Source organism: Artibeus jamaicensis, unplaced genomic scaffold, assembly GCF_021234435.1.
Source record: "Artibeus jamaicensis isolate MK-2021 breed Jamaican fruit bat unplaced genomic scaffold, CSHL_Jam_final scaffold_1964, whole genome shotgun sequence".
Taxonomy (NCBI): domain Eukaryota; kingdom Metazoa; phylum Chordata; class Mammalia; order Chiroptera; family Phyllostomidae; genus Artibeus; species Artibeus jamaicensis.
The window spans coordinates 63183660-63201006 of record NW_026522030.1 but is presented as its reverse complement, the minus strand read 5'-3'; the positions used below and the strand labels follow the sequence as shown (position 1 = coordinate 63201006).

The following is a 17347-nucleotide window of genomic DNA, read 5'->3' as shown; positions in this document are numbered from 1 at the left end:
AAGTAGTGCACCCTGGATAACACCAGTGTTGGTGAGTGTGCAAGGAAACAAGCGTTCCTGCACTTGCAAATCATGCCACCTTCCTGAGATCCATTTCTGTCAAAAGCTTTGGATTCTCTGTACTCTGACGCAATTCTATGAGTTAAGACTATTATTTCACTATACAGATAAAGAAACTGAAATTCAGAGAGACTAAGTAACTTTTCAAGATCATACAAGTTAATAGAAACTGCAATTCAAATTCAGTTACCTTACCCAAACTTTATACCTAACCCCTGTACCACAAACTTCATTCAGTAATATGAATTGTGCCCTGACTGGTTTGGCTCAGCGGGTGGGGTGCCCTTTCACAGAGGGAAAGACTGCCAGTTCGATTTCTGGTCAGGGCACACGCATGGGCTGTGGTCTTGGTTCCTGGTCAGGCTGAACCCAAGAGACAACGGATCAATGTTGCTCTCTCACAGTGATGCATCTCTTCCTCTCTAAAAATGAATAAATAATTATAAAATAATATGTTTTTTTTTTTAGAAAGTATGCCTATAATAGAATGAGATGCAGCAATTTAACATTGTACAAGAATATATCAACAATGTGGACCAATGTTTGAAAAATTACAAAGAGCCAAAGTAAGTTTAAGAATGTGATCTTAATTTTATTAAAAATATGTAAGTATATATACCAAACAGACATGTGTGACAAATATATACATGCACATTTAAAGAGACTGGTGAGATCAGAAGTCAGCTACTTTCTTCATTATGTTTATCTGCCTTTCTTAAATTTCCAACTCTGTATTAAATATTGTCATTTCAAACATGTTCGATTTCACATCTCATCCTGTGAATCTGTAACTTAAAGACACAGCCTACACAATCTACTTTTATTTTAAAAGAACATAAAATGGATGGTAACAATTTTAAAACTGATTACTACAGGCTTCTGGTAACAATGGCAAAGTAGATAAATGCGGTACTCACATTCTCCCCAAAACACATAAAAATTACAAATAAAGTACAGAATCATCATTATTCAGAACTGCCTGAAACTTGGATGGACAGAAGTCCTACAACTAACGATATGAAGCAGCAGCCATTTCTAGACTAGTTGGAGGGGTAGAGACACAGAATGCCTTGTCCCACACCCACCCATGGTGGTTAAAAGTCAGGAGAGATATCTTGACTGCAAAAGTCCCCCGTGAGAAGCAAGGGGTTCCAGTCCCACACCAGGTTCCTCCAACTTAGGGTTCCAGTGCTGGGAAGAGAAGTCCCCATAACTTATGGCTGTGAAAACCAGGGGGATTGTGGCCGAGTTGAGACCAGTGCTTCTGGAGTCCCAGGAGTTCCTCTTAAAGGGCCCAAACACAGTCTTACTTGGATTCACCCCCTCTGAGTTCCAGTACTGTGGCAGCAGTTCGAAAGGTGCCAGGGAGATATGGGGAGTAACTGGATTGTCTGGCATCAGGGCAAGGGTTGGAGGGGTAGCTTTCTCCCAGACAGAAATGCTAACAGAGGCCACGGTTCCTTTGTTGAGCCCTCTCCCCACAGAGCTGGCAGGCAGGCACCATAGCTGAGTCTCTATTGACCTCACTAACACTGTTCACCCTGGTAGTTCCATGAGACCCTGCCCTGCCCAATTTTTGGAATCGTCCAAGCCATTCATTTTCGGTGACTTTTCTGTATAATCTGCCTTGGTTTATGCTGTGAACTTTTCTAAAAGTTCTTAAACAAGCAGCATCTGGTGTGTGCATGCCTGTACCTCTTTCTAAGTCGCCCCAAGCCCAGCATACGCAGCAGTCATTTTCAGATCACTTTGTTGCTCATGCCAGGTGGCCCTGGGCAGGACACAGGCAATGGACACCCTTGGCCTGCACCTCCCAGGAGAACCCAGTCATTGTACCAGTAGACGGCATCAGAACATGCTGAAACACCACTCAACCACTTCCATGAACAACACTCAAGGCATGAACTTGGCAGACATGAGAGCCTTACTGAAGCAACTCCTGCTTTGTGATTTTGGGCTCTGCACAGCAGATCTTCCCTAGTGGTCATGGCCAGTCCTTGAAGCCGACCAGCCTGGGGGTAAATCTCTCCCACTGAAGTGTAAACAGCAATCAAGGCTCAAGTACAACAGGAGGGTGCACACAGACCGCACAAGGGGAAGAATGGGGAAGCTGTGACACTGGGCCTTAGGGGACACCTACTACATACATAAGGCCATACTATCAAGACTGGGAGACGTACAAGCTCTATGTAATACATAGATACAAACACAGGAAGGCAGTCAAAATGAGGAGACAAAGAAACATGTCCCAAATGAAAGAGCAGGACAAAACTCCAGAAAAGTAAATAAGCAATCTACCAGATGCTGAGTTTAAAACATTAGTATAAGAATGTTCAATAAATTTAGCGGAAGAGTAAATGAATTTAGTGAGAACTTCAACAAAGAGATAGAAAATATAAAAAAGAGCCAATCAGAAATGAAAAATACATTATTGGAAATCAACAGCAGAGTAGATGAAGCCAAGGATCAAATCAGCAATTTAGAAGATAAGAAAGCAGAAAACAGCCAATCAGAACTGCAAAAAGAAAAAAAGAATCCAAAAGATGCGGCTAGTTTAAGGAGCCTCTGGGACAACTTCAAGCATACCAACATTTGCATCATGGGAGTGCCAGAAAAATAAGAGAAAGTCGAGGAATTAAAACCTATTTGAAAAATATGACAGTAAACTTCCTTAACTTAATGAAAGAAATGCATATACAAGTCCAGAAAGCACAGACTCCCAAACAAGATGAACGCAAAAAAGGCCCACACCAAGACACATCTTAATTAAAATACCAAGTTTAAAGAGAAAACCTTAAGAACCAGAAGAGAGAGACAGTTATCTACAAGGAAGTTTCCACAAAATTGTGAGCTGATTTCTCAACAGAAATACTTCAGGCCAGAAGGGATCAACATGAAATATTTAACGTAATGAAAAGCAAGAACATACAACCAAGATTACTCTTTCAAGTAAAGCTGTGACTAAAATCAAAGGACCGATAAGAGCTTCCCAGACAAGAAAATCTGAAGGAGTTCATCACTACCAAACCAGTATTACAAGAAATGTTAAAGGGTTTTCTTTAAGAAAAAAAAGAAAAAAATTAAAAATGAGTAATAAAATGGCAACAAACATCTATTGATAATTACTTTAAATGCAAATGGATTAAATGCTCCAATTGAAAGGCATATGGTGGCTGAATGGATAATTAAACAAGACCCTTACATATGTTGTCTTCAAAAGACTCACTTTAGTTTGGAAGATACATACAGACTGACAATGAAGAAAGAGAAAAAGGTATTAAATGGAAATGAAAAAAAAAAGTTGTGATAGCAATATGTGTATCAGAAAAAATGGACTTAAAAATAAGCTATATAGCAAGAGACAAAGAAAGACCCAGCAATTCTAGGTATTTATCTCAAGAAACCCAAAACATTAAGTAAAGAACACATATACATCAGATGTTCATTGCAGCATTTTTTTTTACAATAGCCAGGATATGGAAGCGACCTAAGTGTCCACCATTAAATGAACAGATGAAGAAGACGTGGCGCATAAATGGAATATGACTTAGCCATAAGAGTGAAATGTTGGCACGTGCAACAACATGCATGGACCTAAAGGGTATTGTGCTGGGTGAAATATGTCAGAAAGGAGAAATGCCAGATGATTTCACTTATATATCAAGTGTAAAAACAAAATAAATGAACAGAAACAGACTCATAGATAACAGAGAACATTTTGTTGGTTGCCAGGTGGGAGGGGGGGTTGGGAGATGGGTGAGAAAGGTGAAGAGATTAAGAGGTACAAATCAGTAGTTACAGAACAGTCATGAGGATGTAAAGTAGAGCATAGGATTATAGTCAATAATATGTTAATGATTATCTATGGTGTTGATGGATACTAGATTTATTAGGGTGATCAGTTTGTAATTTATATAAATGTCTAATCACTAGCTTGTACACTTGAAACTAATATAATATTGTATGTCAACTGTAATTGAAAAAAATATTGAAAAAATAAAATAAAATAGATTACCATTCTTTAGTAATTCATCTTGAATTATTCTTATTTTAAGTCTAATCAGTGTTTATTTACAAAGGTTGTTTAGGTTGCAAACCTATACCAAAAAGAAAGGGCTACAGGGAAATTGGATAGGGGGACAGCCCCTTCCTCTGGAGCACCTACTAACTGGTGTTTCTTTCCTAGTGTTAATGACATTATTCCATGCTCTAATCCTGTAACCCTGCACTGACTTTACACTTTAACATGAGATCAGAATATGGTTCAAATGAGAGATTCCCTGGTTAGTGAGAAAAAGTATCAAGACCTCATGCTTATTTATTGATAAAGGGTAAGGATGGGAAAAACAAGACTTGTAACTTTCCCATGTTGATCTTTAAAAAAAATACTCAATGTTTGTTCAGTGTGCAGTTTCTTTTCATTTGACTTACAAGGTGTTGTTTTAACAGGAGTGGAACGCACTGAGCAATGTGACTGACTGAGGAAGAACCGGTACATGCAGATAGTAGCTTCCAGTTCTGTCCTAGTAGAGAGAATATTCTTGTATTTGTTGAAAAGCTCTGAGAGGAAGGAAGAGACATTAGTGAGAATTTCCCTCAGATAACACATGTTTTAGTTTAAAGAAATCCTGCTCAATTATGTTCCCCAAATATCATATATGAGTAATTTAGAACGGAAGTTGGAAACCTTGCTTTTTTCAATAAATTTTCATTTTTTCTCTGCCAAACTTCCCATTGTTATAATGCAAACACAAACTGTTTATTTAATGGATAGATGATCTTTCTCCTGCTTTTTTTCTGGGTGAAGATTGGTTCCACTGTAGCTCAAAGATTATACAGTTGTCTTATTATTATATCTCTTTGTCTACAAGTTAAAGTACTAACATACTTGAATTTTTATGGCATTTCTAAGTGTTATATGTACATTTAGATAATTTTGAAAGCACCAAAAGTCTAAGTAAAATTACCTACAACTTGGGAAAAAATGCTTATTATTAATAGTATAGTGTTAATAGTGTATACCCTTGTTTAACTTATTGCACATTTGCATATTAGAGGCTCCGAAAAACCAAGAATTTACTGTTGTTTTAAACAATGTTTCCCAAACTTTTCTGACCATGAATTCTTTGGTGGTGTAATAACTATGAATAACCTGAGTAACAAAGGATCTGAGGAACACATTTTAGGAATATGCTACCTTAGTCAATGTATCACTGTCCAGGATCTTCAGCTGTACTCGTAATCCAGAATTAACCAAACTCAACAATGTCCACCACTCTACCTAAACTCACACAGACTAAAGCTGAATAGTTTACAGTGATAACTTCACTTCAGGAAAGCAACATGCATCATTTTATATTATGTAAATTATATGTCAATAAAGCCTCTTCTTTCAAAGACATCAATATGCTTGTGTTTTAGGAATACGGAGAACAGAGTAACCTGATGAACATGAGAAATAGGAGATTGGAACAAAAAAAGGATAGTCTGAAGGGTTATTTTATGAGGACCAAGGTGATTCAAGCTTGCCCACAAGAGAGGATACATCTTTAGTTATAACAATGTCTCCCAGACTCATACTCCATAATTATATATCTTTTAGCTTTTCCTTTCAAATGTTCTGGCAAATGTTTGCAAATTAATCTACTTAAGTCCCCCTACAGTACAAAAGAGTAAATGCATATTCCAGGGGGGAAATAAACAGTAGCAGCCATATTCCAAAATAGCCACACTTTCTTTTAAACTTCATGTCTTTCCTAACATATACATGTGAGGAAATGTCTTTAAAATGCAAAGGTTGTAAGTTTTTAATTTCAAATTATTAGGTGTAACTGAAAGATAAAGAATAAGTTATATACTTACCTGTGACTTTATATTAAAACACATCAAATATACTCTATTTGAGAAGTACAGCTCAAAGTTCAACATCTTTTAATCTTACCATGAAGCAAATATTGACAAGATTGATATAAGAGCTAAATCAGAATCACACTCTATGAATCGTTCCTACAGCTGACACATGAGATCTTATTTGCTGCCACAGATCAGCAAATTTCATTCCTTGTGCCGCAACAGGTCTTAAAACGTGCAACACTTAGGTATTTAGTCTGGGGCACTAACTTCTTTTCTCTTGGATTGTCAAATAAAAAAAGACAACAGTCAACACAACAATAGCCTTCTGGTGTGAATGTCCTGTCTTGAACCATAAATAGATAGGTCATATAATAGAGTTGCATCTTATTGGTCACATCACATAATAAGGTTGCATCTGATTAGTTAATTCTTGGTACCAGAAACCTTTATGTACAAGTATAGGCACCTGATTTCTTAAAAAGTCACTTTGGAGAAAAAAGGGTAGGTAATCAGTATTTTTTTTTGTAAATCAATCAAAATTATACCTATTTTTGTCAGATCAACAAAAAATATATTTTTGGTGTGTTACAGAATTTTAGTAATTAGTTTATGTGTGCCATAAGATGAAAGAGGTTGAAAATTGCTGCCATTGACATTTTGCCATAAAACAAAATGTCTGTCAATGAACATCTTTTTCTTGGTTACCTCTTGGTTTGTTAAGACACTTTTATCACCCCCCCAAAAACAAAAATGTAAAAGATGATATTTTTCTTATGCAAACTATTTATTGAACTATTAAACTATTATATTTAAAACATCACTCTTGAAATAGGCCACAAAAATTAGAGCATTCAAAAATCTTAGGTAAGACTTTCTTTTTTTCATTCAGCTTGTATAAAGTTTAACAGAAAGAGGATACTTCTTTGAAGACTTGCAGTTGGTTCAGACTCAGTTTCTGCTCACGCTATGTAGAGCATCCATGATGGTTTTATTGTACTCTGCAATCTGCTTGGTCACATTCTTCCTAATTGACTGGTAATCACTCTCTTGACTCTTGGTTGCTATGACTAATTACATGAGTTAAGGGGGAACACTATTGGTAAAAATATTAATGTAGCTGCAAAAGAAAGGAAATAAATCATAAATAAATCATAGTATTTTTCTTATTGAAAACTGAAGATGGTACAAAAAAGGACAGTAAGAATATTTTTTCAAAAACAATATATTATGCCCAAGCTGGTGTGGCTCAGTGAATTGAGTGCCGGCCTGTGAATCAAAGGGCTGCCAGTTCAATTCCCTGTCTAGGGCACATGGCTGGGTTGTGGGCCAAGTTCCCCAGTAGGGGGAGCACAAGAGGCAATCACACATTGGTGTTTTACTCCCTCTGTCTCCCTCTCTAAAAATAAATAAATAAAACTTAAAAAAAAAAAACAAACCCTATATGTTACTTTAACAAATTGAACATCAATTGATACCTAAAAGGCCAAGCAAAACTGGTTTCAAAAAAGTTCACTTATAATATAAAGCTTTTTTTAGCCCTGGCTGCTGTGACTCAGTGGATTGGGTGACAGACTGCTATCCAAAGGGTCGCTGGTTCAATTCCCAGTACAGGGCACATGCCTGGATCGCAGGCCAGGTCCCCATGAGGGGGTGTGCAAGAGACAACCACACACTGATGTTTGTCTCCCTCTCTCCCTCCCTTTCCATCTCTAAAAATAACTAAAAATATTAAAATAATTTTTAAAAAGCTTTTTTATAGTTAATATCTTATGCATCTCAATCTAATTCTGGTCTCAGAACAATAGAATATTCAAAAGAATCATGTTCTCTAGAGTATCACAAAGAATTTCAGGCAAGTGTCTAAACTCCACTGTTTCTAAATCATCTACTTGAAGGTGCAGAAAACAAGTGCTTTACATTAGCATATTGTAAATGGGAGTTTTTTGCTTTTAAACTAAGTTGCATGACCACTGGTAACAGAACTCCTAATGCATCTCATTTGGAGGTAAGCTATAGTCCCTGCCAGCCCTGAGCTGTGTCCTAGAGCAGAACCTCTGCTGCAGTGAGTCAAGATCTAATTCACCAAGCAGAGATGTCCTTGAATGGGGTCAAGGAACGGAATAGAAAACTACTTTGGGGAAATATGTCTTACAACACCATGTAATATATGTCCTCAGCGCCTGCTTCCTCCTATAATTACACAAAAAGATAAGCAAGAGGATGGGATGTAGGCAGAAATAAGATGAAGGTGAATTAGTTGAAACACAGATGAGCTCGAAGGTCAATTTTCTCATAACATTACTTAGTTTATCTTCTTTTGCTGCACAGATATCCAAATACAGCAATATAAACAATACTAAACAATCATATACATATACATATGGTTATATATAATTTTCCCAACAATGCTATGAAAGGAATTATTAACTATATTTGAGATGATACAATTGAGGGTTAAACAAATTAATTGTCTGAAGTCCATGGCCTATAAGAAGTAAACATATAAAATTAGATCTACTGATTTCATATCCTGTGTACTGAGTCACTATGACATGCCACAACTTTATTTTATTTTTTTAGGCTTACTCAAGGACATTTTTTCACTGCTTTTAGACAGAGAAGAAGGGAGAGAGACACCAATGTGATAGAGAGGCATGGATTGGATGCTTCCCATAAGCACCTGGACCAGAGATTGAACACATCCAGACCCAGGATTAGCCTGCAACCCAGTCATGTGCCCTGACTGGCAATCAAACCCACTAACTTTCCATTATAGTTTCCATTATTGCAACCGAAACTCCGTTACAGGATGATAGTCCAAATCAACTGAGCCATGCCATCCAAGGCCACACTATGACTTTATGTACTCTGCTTTCTATTAGTTACCTTGCTACACACACACACACACACACACACACACACATACACACAAACACCCCCTAACTACTGTTGAGTGGTTATTCCCTTATTCCTTTATTCCCCACATAATTAAGCTCAGTGCTTTATACATATTATGCATTTGATATTTGATGAATATGTTGAATAATTTCATTTCAGTCTGTAAAGAAATTCCTAGAAAAAAAATCACTTGGTCAGGTTTATTTGCAGCTTTTAAAGGATACATTCTTTCATCACAAAATTATTTTGTTCATGGTGTTGCCACTTCCTCTCCAAATTTGTAAGCTAAAAACACAAAAGAAAAATGTTAACCATTGCCCATATTCACAAAAATTATTATACAACCTCTTAAGAAAATAAGGAAAGAAACCACTCAATTTTAAATCTTATCAACTCCTTGCATGAGATAAAGTTATGGTAGACAAAAAAGAAATTCAGGAAATATTAAATAATAGTAAATTCACTAATACAAGGTTGACTTTGACAACAGGTTTACTCTTATGTTTAGTTTAGTAGAAAAATATTTAAAATATTTATTATACCAATGAACATGCCAACTGAAGGACAATTTATGTTTTTTCCTTTTTGTAAAAGAACTTAAAAAAGAAGAATGGGACATGATGAGGATCTCTCCTTGAAATCTGGAAGTCTAATGCCACAAATGTAATATATATTCTAACACTGTCAAATGTTCAGCTATATAGAAGAAACTTCCTTATTTCCAGGGCTAAATTTCCTGTCTCATTCCACAAGCTGTGATAAGAGCAGAGCTGCAGTGTGAAGATTATAAGAGGGCTGGTGAAAAGCTGGCATGCTTACAATAATTTCTGCATCAACAGGAAGCTAATGTGAATATTATATTGATGGTTGCTTCCTCAGAAGACAATTTTACTGTTATAGAATTAAATTGTTTTTCTGATTTAATTAACCTTGTAACTCTGGGCTAAGTCTTTCTTTTTTAAGATGCACATAGCTGTTTTCCAAGTATCATCTGAAAAATGAAACACAACATGTTCTGCTTGGACATTTTCAATAAGTAATGATCATTTTTAAAAGTCTGATCACTGAGGCAGTTTTAGTTAATATTTCTTCATACATTCATGCTAAAATTATTTTTCAGGCATAAGTTTGGATTTAATATAGCATCTATCCTACTGTTTCCTCCAAGGAGATAAATCTAGAGATTAGAATGAATCATAACAATACATTATGTGAACTTCAAATGCTTCGAGTTAACACTATTAAATCAGATCTAGCTCTCCCAGATAGGACCTTGAAGTGAAGGTGGACTTAAGGAAGCAGTCAGCACTTTTTGACAATAAATCTCTAATAACCTTTTAAAAAGTCAAGTACCAAACTTTTCCCTCTTTGTTTCACACAAAGAGGTGGCCTTCTTATAAAACAGCAGACGTCTTAAGTGCTAGGTGAATAATATTATAAAAGCAACACTATACCAGATGGTCAAATTTCTTCTATATTATACATCTATATTCTTGCTTTTAAACCTTTGAGGCTATCATAAACCACAAATCTGTTTATTTTTTACAACTTATTTAAAACATGATATGTTATTTATATATTTTGAATCTTAACCCCTTATAAGCTCTATGATTTTTAAATACTTTCTCCCATTCCCTAAATTGTTTTTGCGTTTTGTTGTTTGTTAAAAGGAACAGATCTTTCTAGTTTAACTAGGTCAACTTATTCTGCCTTTGTTGATTGTGCTTTTGTTGCCTTACCAAAAAATTGTTGCCAAGACTAATGTCTCTATGTGTTCGCCTATGAGTTTTACAATTGTTCCAGCATAAATATATTTACATGATTTCGAATAACTAATAGCCATTCATTCAGAAAAATAGTTTGTGATGTAAAATTATTTAGAGATGTAAAAAATGATTTTTCCATAAAATAGTTGTAAAATATAGGGAAATTAGAATTGGATTTGATTATTTGGTTTTTATAAAAGGCAACAAATAATACAGAGAAGGACTGTACATTGTGGCTTATGTTATTAATTTCTATTATCAGTATATGAGGTTAAGAACATGATTAGTACTTAATGAGGAAATAAGGTAGCTACTGACGGGCTCTAAGAAATTGTGTTTGTCAAGTGTTTTTCTCCTGACATCATCTATTCAGTGAAAGAGAAGGGCCAATATTCCGTAAGAAATATCAATATCTTTCCCTCGAACCATTTATGATGATGACCTTATAAACAATTTTTAGGTTTCTTCTCCAGCACCCATCCCCACTCTAAACATCTTAGGATAATTTTACCATTTATAGGTCTACATTGAGATTTACATATTATAGAGACAGAATAACTGATAAAACTGAATTACGTAAATTTGTGTTTTCTAAGGTTTCGTAGTGGTAGCAAACTCTGTTGAGCCCTCTACCCCATTCAAGAAGAGTATAGGTATTTTTTTAATGGTATAGCCATACAACAAAACAGCTGATGTCATAAAATGTCATCACAGGAGAGTTTGAAAATATTTAAATAAGAAAATAAATGTTTAAAAACTGTATGCATAAAATGATTTCATTTTTTGGGGGGGGAAACAATGCAATATGGGTATATAATTGCAAAGGAAAATGTTTGTAAAATGCTACTGCAAAATGTTAACAACATATCATGATATAGTCAATATATCATGACTATATTACTATATAAGAAAAATTGTTAATGCACTTAGCATCAATAAATCATAGTTGCAAATACACTAATTAGATATGAGAAGCACTAATCTTTATAAGACCTTAATTACTGATTTTGTGCATGACACATACACTTCACATAATGCTTCAACAAATACTAATTAAACTCCTATAATGTGCCAATCACTAGGGAGAAAATTAATGGAATGGACATCATCTCTGCCATCTCAGACACAGGGTCTCAGGCTAGAAGACCTCAGAAATTGCTCAGGTAATTATTAGTAGAATAAGTGATATGAAAAGGGGGCTTATTTGTACATCCTGTGTAAATAATCACAGATGTAAATCAAGAAGTTCAAAGATAGGATTACTTTTTACAGCATTAAGTAGCTTTGAAAATTGGAAACAATCTAAACATCCACTGATACAGAACTGGTCTAGTAAATTATGCTATATCCATGTAGGCTACTACTGTATTATAAAAAATTGTATTTAGAAAACATCTACAGATAAGGATGAGTACTTGTTATGTATAGTTAATAATGAAAAACAAGTGTGAGGTGGTATCTCTGTAGTTTTGATTTGCATTTCCCTAAAAGTTACTGAAGTTGAGCATCTTCTCATATACCTGTGGGCAATCTGTATGTCTTCTTGGGAGAAGTGTCTATTCAGATCCTCTGCCCATTTTTTAATTGGATTTTTTTTGGTGTTGAGTTTTATAAGTTCTTTATATATTTTGGATATTAACCCCTTGTTGGAGCTATTGTTGGCAAATATCTTCTCTCATTTGGTTGGTTGCCTTTTTGTTTTGTTGGTTGTTTCTTTTACTGTGTATAAGCTTTTTAGTTTGAGATACCACCTCACACTTGTTAGAAGGCTGTTATTAACAAGACAGGTAATAATAAGTGCTAGAGAGGTTGTAGAGAAAAAGAAACCCTCATTCACTGTTGGTGGAAATATAAACTGGTACAGCCCCTATGGAAAACAGTATGGATGTTCCTTAAAAAATTAAGGATAGAGTTACCATATGACCCAGCAACCCCTCTTCAGTGTGTACCCCAAACATTTGAAAACATTTATTTGCAAAGATATAGGCACCCTTATATTCATCGCAGCATTATTCACAGTGGCAAAGGCATGGAAGCAACTGAAGTAGCCTTTGATAAATGATTGGATAAGGATGATGTGGTCTGTATATACAGTGGAATACTACTCAGCCATAAGAAAAGGTGAAATACTCCCACTTGTGACAACTGGAGAAAATTATGCAAAGTAAAATAGGTCAGACAAAAAAGTTAAGAACCATACTAGTTCACTCATACGTGGGATATAAAACTGAAGGCAACTCATAGACACGGATAACAAACAGCATGGTTGTTACTGGAGGGAAGGGGGTGGTGGTAGTAAAGGGTAGAAGGGTCCAAATACGTGGTGACCGAAGACATGACTTTGGGTGGTGGGCACATAATGCAATATACAGGTCATGTATCAGAAATGTACACCTGAAACCTATGTAATTTTATTAACCAATGTCACTCCAATAAATTTTAAAAAATGAAAAAAGTTTCTAAATAACATGTATAAAATGAGAATATTTCTATAAATATATCAAAATAAATATGTACATATATACGTATAAAGTGTGTATACACATAACATTCATATAGACTAGCAGGACCCACACAAAATCTGGGTGGGTGGTAGAATATCAGTCATTATTTTCTTTATTGATAGATTTTATGGATTTAGCAAAGTTTCTGCATTAAAAAGTATCTTACTTTTGAAAAATTTCAAAGCTAATGGCTGTGCCCAGAACAGTTTTCAATATAGGTTTGTAGAAGGCAGGTAAGCAGGAGTAAATTCGCTTTGAGTGGAGATTATCTAGCTATCTACAAAGCAAAAAAAATCTGAAAGGTGAAAATAAAAGGAAAGGATAGTTTTGGGGTACAAATATCAAGATAACATGACAGATAACCTAGAGATAAAAATGAGTTTCAGAGTTTTTTTTCTTTTTACCTGAGAATGTGTCTCATTTTCTTGCAATTGTGTTTTTAGTGTCTCATATTCTGTGTTTAGCCTCTCCATTACTTTCTTAAAGGCATTTCTGTGGGTTGACAATACTGTTCTTTCCTGATGTAATTTCTAGACAGATCCAAACAGAAATAAATAACAGGCTTTAGCAATATCTAGTAGGCCAATATAAATTAAATTTGACAAATACTTTCAATGTTATTCTTATAAAATTCTACCAAGGCTATAATTACTCTGAAACCCTCCTGTAAAAATATCCTGTGAACTATAATAAACTAAATTAACACAGAATATGTTAATAACTCTCTTAAGAGTACCATATCTATTCCTACTACACCAAATTTTCATTAATGTAAATGGTAATGAAAAGCCACTGATAAGTCTTAAATAGGAACTTAAGAAGTTCATATTTGTTGAAATGTTCTATCCCTTGCTTTTCGATTATTGTCTTTGGGTTAAAATTTAAATCATTCTAAACTCCCACTATATATGTAAATAAACACCTCTATTTTTCCCTATAAACAACATATATATTAAATTTGTTAAAGAAAAAAACTAGAGCTACAGAATTGTAACACTCTTATATCATTTACCTTTTTCTTTTCTTCACCTGATGATTTTAAAGCTGGCAAATCATTAAATGTCTCTATATCAATTATCATTTGCTTAATTTTGCTTTTTAGAGAATGCTGTTCTTCAGTCATCTTGCTTTCCAGGAGCTCCATTTTCTGAAGGTCCAATTGTAGACGTTGACTGTCTGAAACATAGGAAAATTCAAATCCGTAATTAGTCAAAACTTTATCCCTTTCACAAAAGGAAATATAATACAAGCATTAAAAATCATATTTTATAAGATTACTGGTAATAGAAACATATGCACTGCAACCAGTGAGACAATACAAAGATATATTAAGAAAAAAATACTCATCCCTCAGGTAATCAATATAACTGATGTATAATACATATTAGCTATACTTGTCTCCATGTTCATATGAACATATGAAAGGGGGTACCCCAAAACAGAATTATCTTCTGGAGGATGGACCCCTTGTAGTACTTTGCCCGCTAGGTGAGTGTTTTAGGGACCCATCTGTATCAGTCAGTGGACCAGCTGGCATTGTTGTGAGGCTGCTTTCAGCTTCAGTAAACTTTTTTTGAAGACTTTTGATTGTATCCAGTGATTTCACAATGGGTGATTGATGAGCGCACCTGCCCACATTGCGCTGAGTATTCAACAGTTTTGACTAAAAATGACATGACCCCCATGCCCCACCCACTCTTCCTATTTACTTGATCTCGCTCCAAGTGACTTTTTTTTTGTTTGTTTCCCCAATGAAAAAAGTCCTCAAAGGGAAATGTTTTACCAGCGTGGAAGAGTTGAAACAAAAAATGCCAGAGGCACTAAAAATCATCAAAATTGAAGAGTTCAAAAACTGTTTTGAGCAGTGGAAAGAATGTCTTGATAGGTGCACTGCATCAAATGGAGAGTACTTTGAAGGTGACTGAAATTTAAACATGTAAGAATAAATACACGTTTTTTAAATAAATAAATTCCATTTTTTGGGTCCCCTTTGTATAAGATACAGTTCTCTTCTTAATAGTAGAACATATATTATGAGATAAAGAGCCATTATTTTAAGTAGGAAGATGACCCACATATAGTTACACAGGGGGAAAGCAAGTTATGAAATGTTATGTGTAATTGATCTTAATGTTATAATTATATATACAGTCAATTTTCATTATTTCCAGTAGTCACAGTCTATAAAGTCACTGAGTTTGCAAATACTAAACTACTGCTCCTAGGTGACGTACAGGGTTAAGTTTCTGTGAGTCTCTGGTCACAATATTTTCAACTGATTATATATAACCCTGCTTTATGTGTTTGTTTAAACATACTGTACTTAATATATTTGTTAATTTGTTACCCTTGAACTCATTGAAAAAAGCTTATCTCCATAAAGCACATCACATCACAGCCTTCTTATGCTCAGGAACACTAGCCAGCACTTACACAGTATGCCTGGAGGAGGTCAAGCCCTGGCTGGTGTAGGTCAGTGGATTGAGTGTGGGCCTACAAACCAGAGGATCATGGTTCAATTCTCAGTCAGGGCACATGCCTGGTTGCAGGCCACTTCCCAGCAGTATGCTTGGAGGTCATTTTAAATAGCAAAATCACCACAGAAAGCACAAAACTGTGGAAAAAAGTGGCACTTAATATGCCACAAAAGGACTCTTTTATAGTGAGAACTAAAACAAGTTCTTGCCTTATTTCATCTCCATTTGAAATGCACATATCAGACAATTCAAAGTCTTCACCAGCCTACCCATGTGCGCAAATGACCATGAAAGTGCTTCAAGTACTAATTTTGGCATCACAAATTAATTTTAGTGAGTAGGTAAATTCACAAATACAGAATTCATGAACGAGAACTGACTGTGCATACATTCATGCTGTGTGTCTCAATTCTCTGTTTCTAAAGTATTGAGCATCTACTATGTGCCAGCTGTTGAGGAAATAGAGGAAACCAACAGAGACATTACTGTGCTCAAGCAGCTATATTCTAGAAGTACAACCAGGCAGTTAAATAGCATTTATGATAAACTGGATAACTACAACAGTCCTCATTCATAGGTAATATATTCCAAGACCCTTAGTGAATGCCTGAAACTGCAGATAATACCGAACCCAATATATGCTATGTTTTTGCCCCAACACATATATACATACCTATGATAAAAGTTTAACTTTTAAATTAATTTAGAATGTAATCCATAAACAATAACTAACAATAAAATAGAATGATTATAAAAGTCAAATAAGGGTTACTTGAACATGAGCACTGAAATACCAAGACAGTTGATCTGATAACAGGAGTGGTTAATAAATGATTAAGAGGCAGGTGGCATACCCAGTGTGGATACGCTGGACAAAGGGATGGGTCACACCCTAGGCTGGATGAAGAATGGTGCAATATTTCATCACGCTACTCAGAAACACCTGTAGTTTAAAATTTATGATTTTTTTATTTCTGCAATTTTGTATTTAATATTTTGGACTACAGATGGCCATGGTTAATTAGAACCACAGAAAGCAAAACTACAGATAAGGAAGGACTACCATAAAGAGGAATATAGCCCTGGTCAGGTGGCTCAGTTGGTTGGAGCACTGCCCTGTACATCAAAAGGTTTCGGGTTTGAGCCCTGGTCAGGGGACATACCTAGATTACAGGTTCAAGCCCCAGTCTAGGTGCAGTCAGGAGGCAAATGATCAGTGTTTCTCTATCTCCCTTCCTCTCTAAAATGAATAAACATACTCTTGGATGAGGATAAAAAAAAAAAAAGAGTATATAGGGTGCCATAAAAGCCCTGTCAAAAGGGCTCTCCAAAACCATGCTTTTTAAACTGAAGCTTTAAGGATTGGAAGTCAATGAAACAAAAGAGAAAGTAAAAGTGTTCCAGAGAAAACAATCAACATGTGAAAAGTCTAGAGGTAAGAAAACATGGTACCTTTTAGCAAATAAGAAAAGAGTCTTGTATGACTAGAACTCAGAGTTGGTGGATGGTGGCAGGACATAAAACTGAAAAATTAGAAGGATTTCAGTTCAAGAAGGGCTTTTAAAGTTATGATTGGACACTGGGACTTCATCCTATGAGCTAGGGCAAGTCATCAATGAGTTTTAAATCAGAATATGGCAAAATTAAATTTTAGAAAGTTCACACTGCTTACAATGTAGATAATTAGAATAGCAGAACTATGTGCAGGATAAGCAGATAAAAGCTTATTCAGTGATCTAGGCAAGAAATCTTATACTGGTGTAGTTAATTTAGGAACTTTTAATAAATA

The 17347-nt window shown here is 35.2% G+C and overlaps 1 protein-coding gene across 3 annotated transcripts in view; it reads right to left on the bottom strand.

Moving 5' to 3' along the window:
- Positions 1-675: 675 nt before the first annotated feature.
- Positions 676-17347, bottom strand: part of IFT74 (intraflagellar transport 74) — a 142908-nt gene continuing 126236 nt past the window's right edge. For all 3 annotated transcript variants that reach the window (XM_053656476.1, XM_053656474.1, XM_053656475.1), the window contains 4 exons: positions 14094-14257; positions 13486-13611; positions 9036-9096; positions 676-6980 (listed from right to left, as the gene is read on the bottom strand). In XM_053656476.1, the coding sequence (XP_053512451.1) occupies positions 6862-6980; positions 9036-9096; positions 13486-13611; positions 14094-14257 (470 nt within the window). In that variant the 3' untranslated portion in view covers positions 676-6861. The remainder of the gene's footprint in view (positions 6981-9035; positions 9097-13485; positions 13612-14093; positions 14258-17347) is intronic.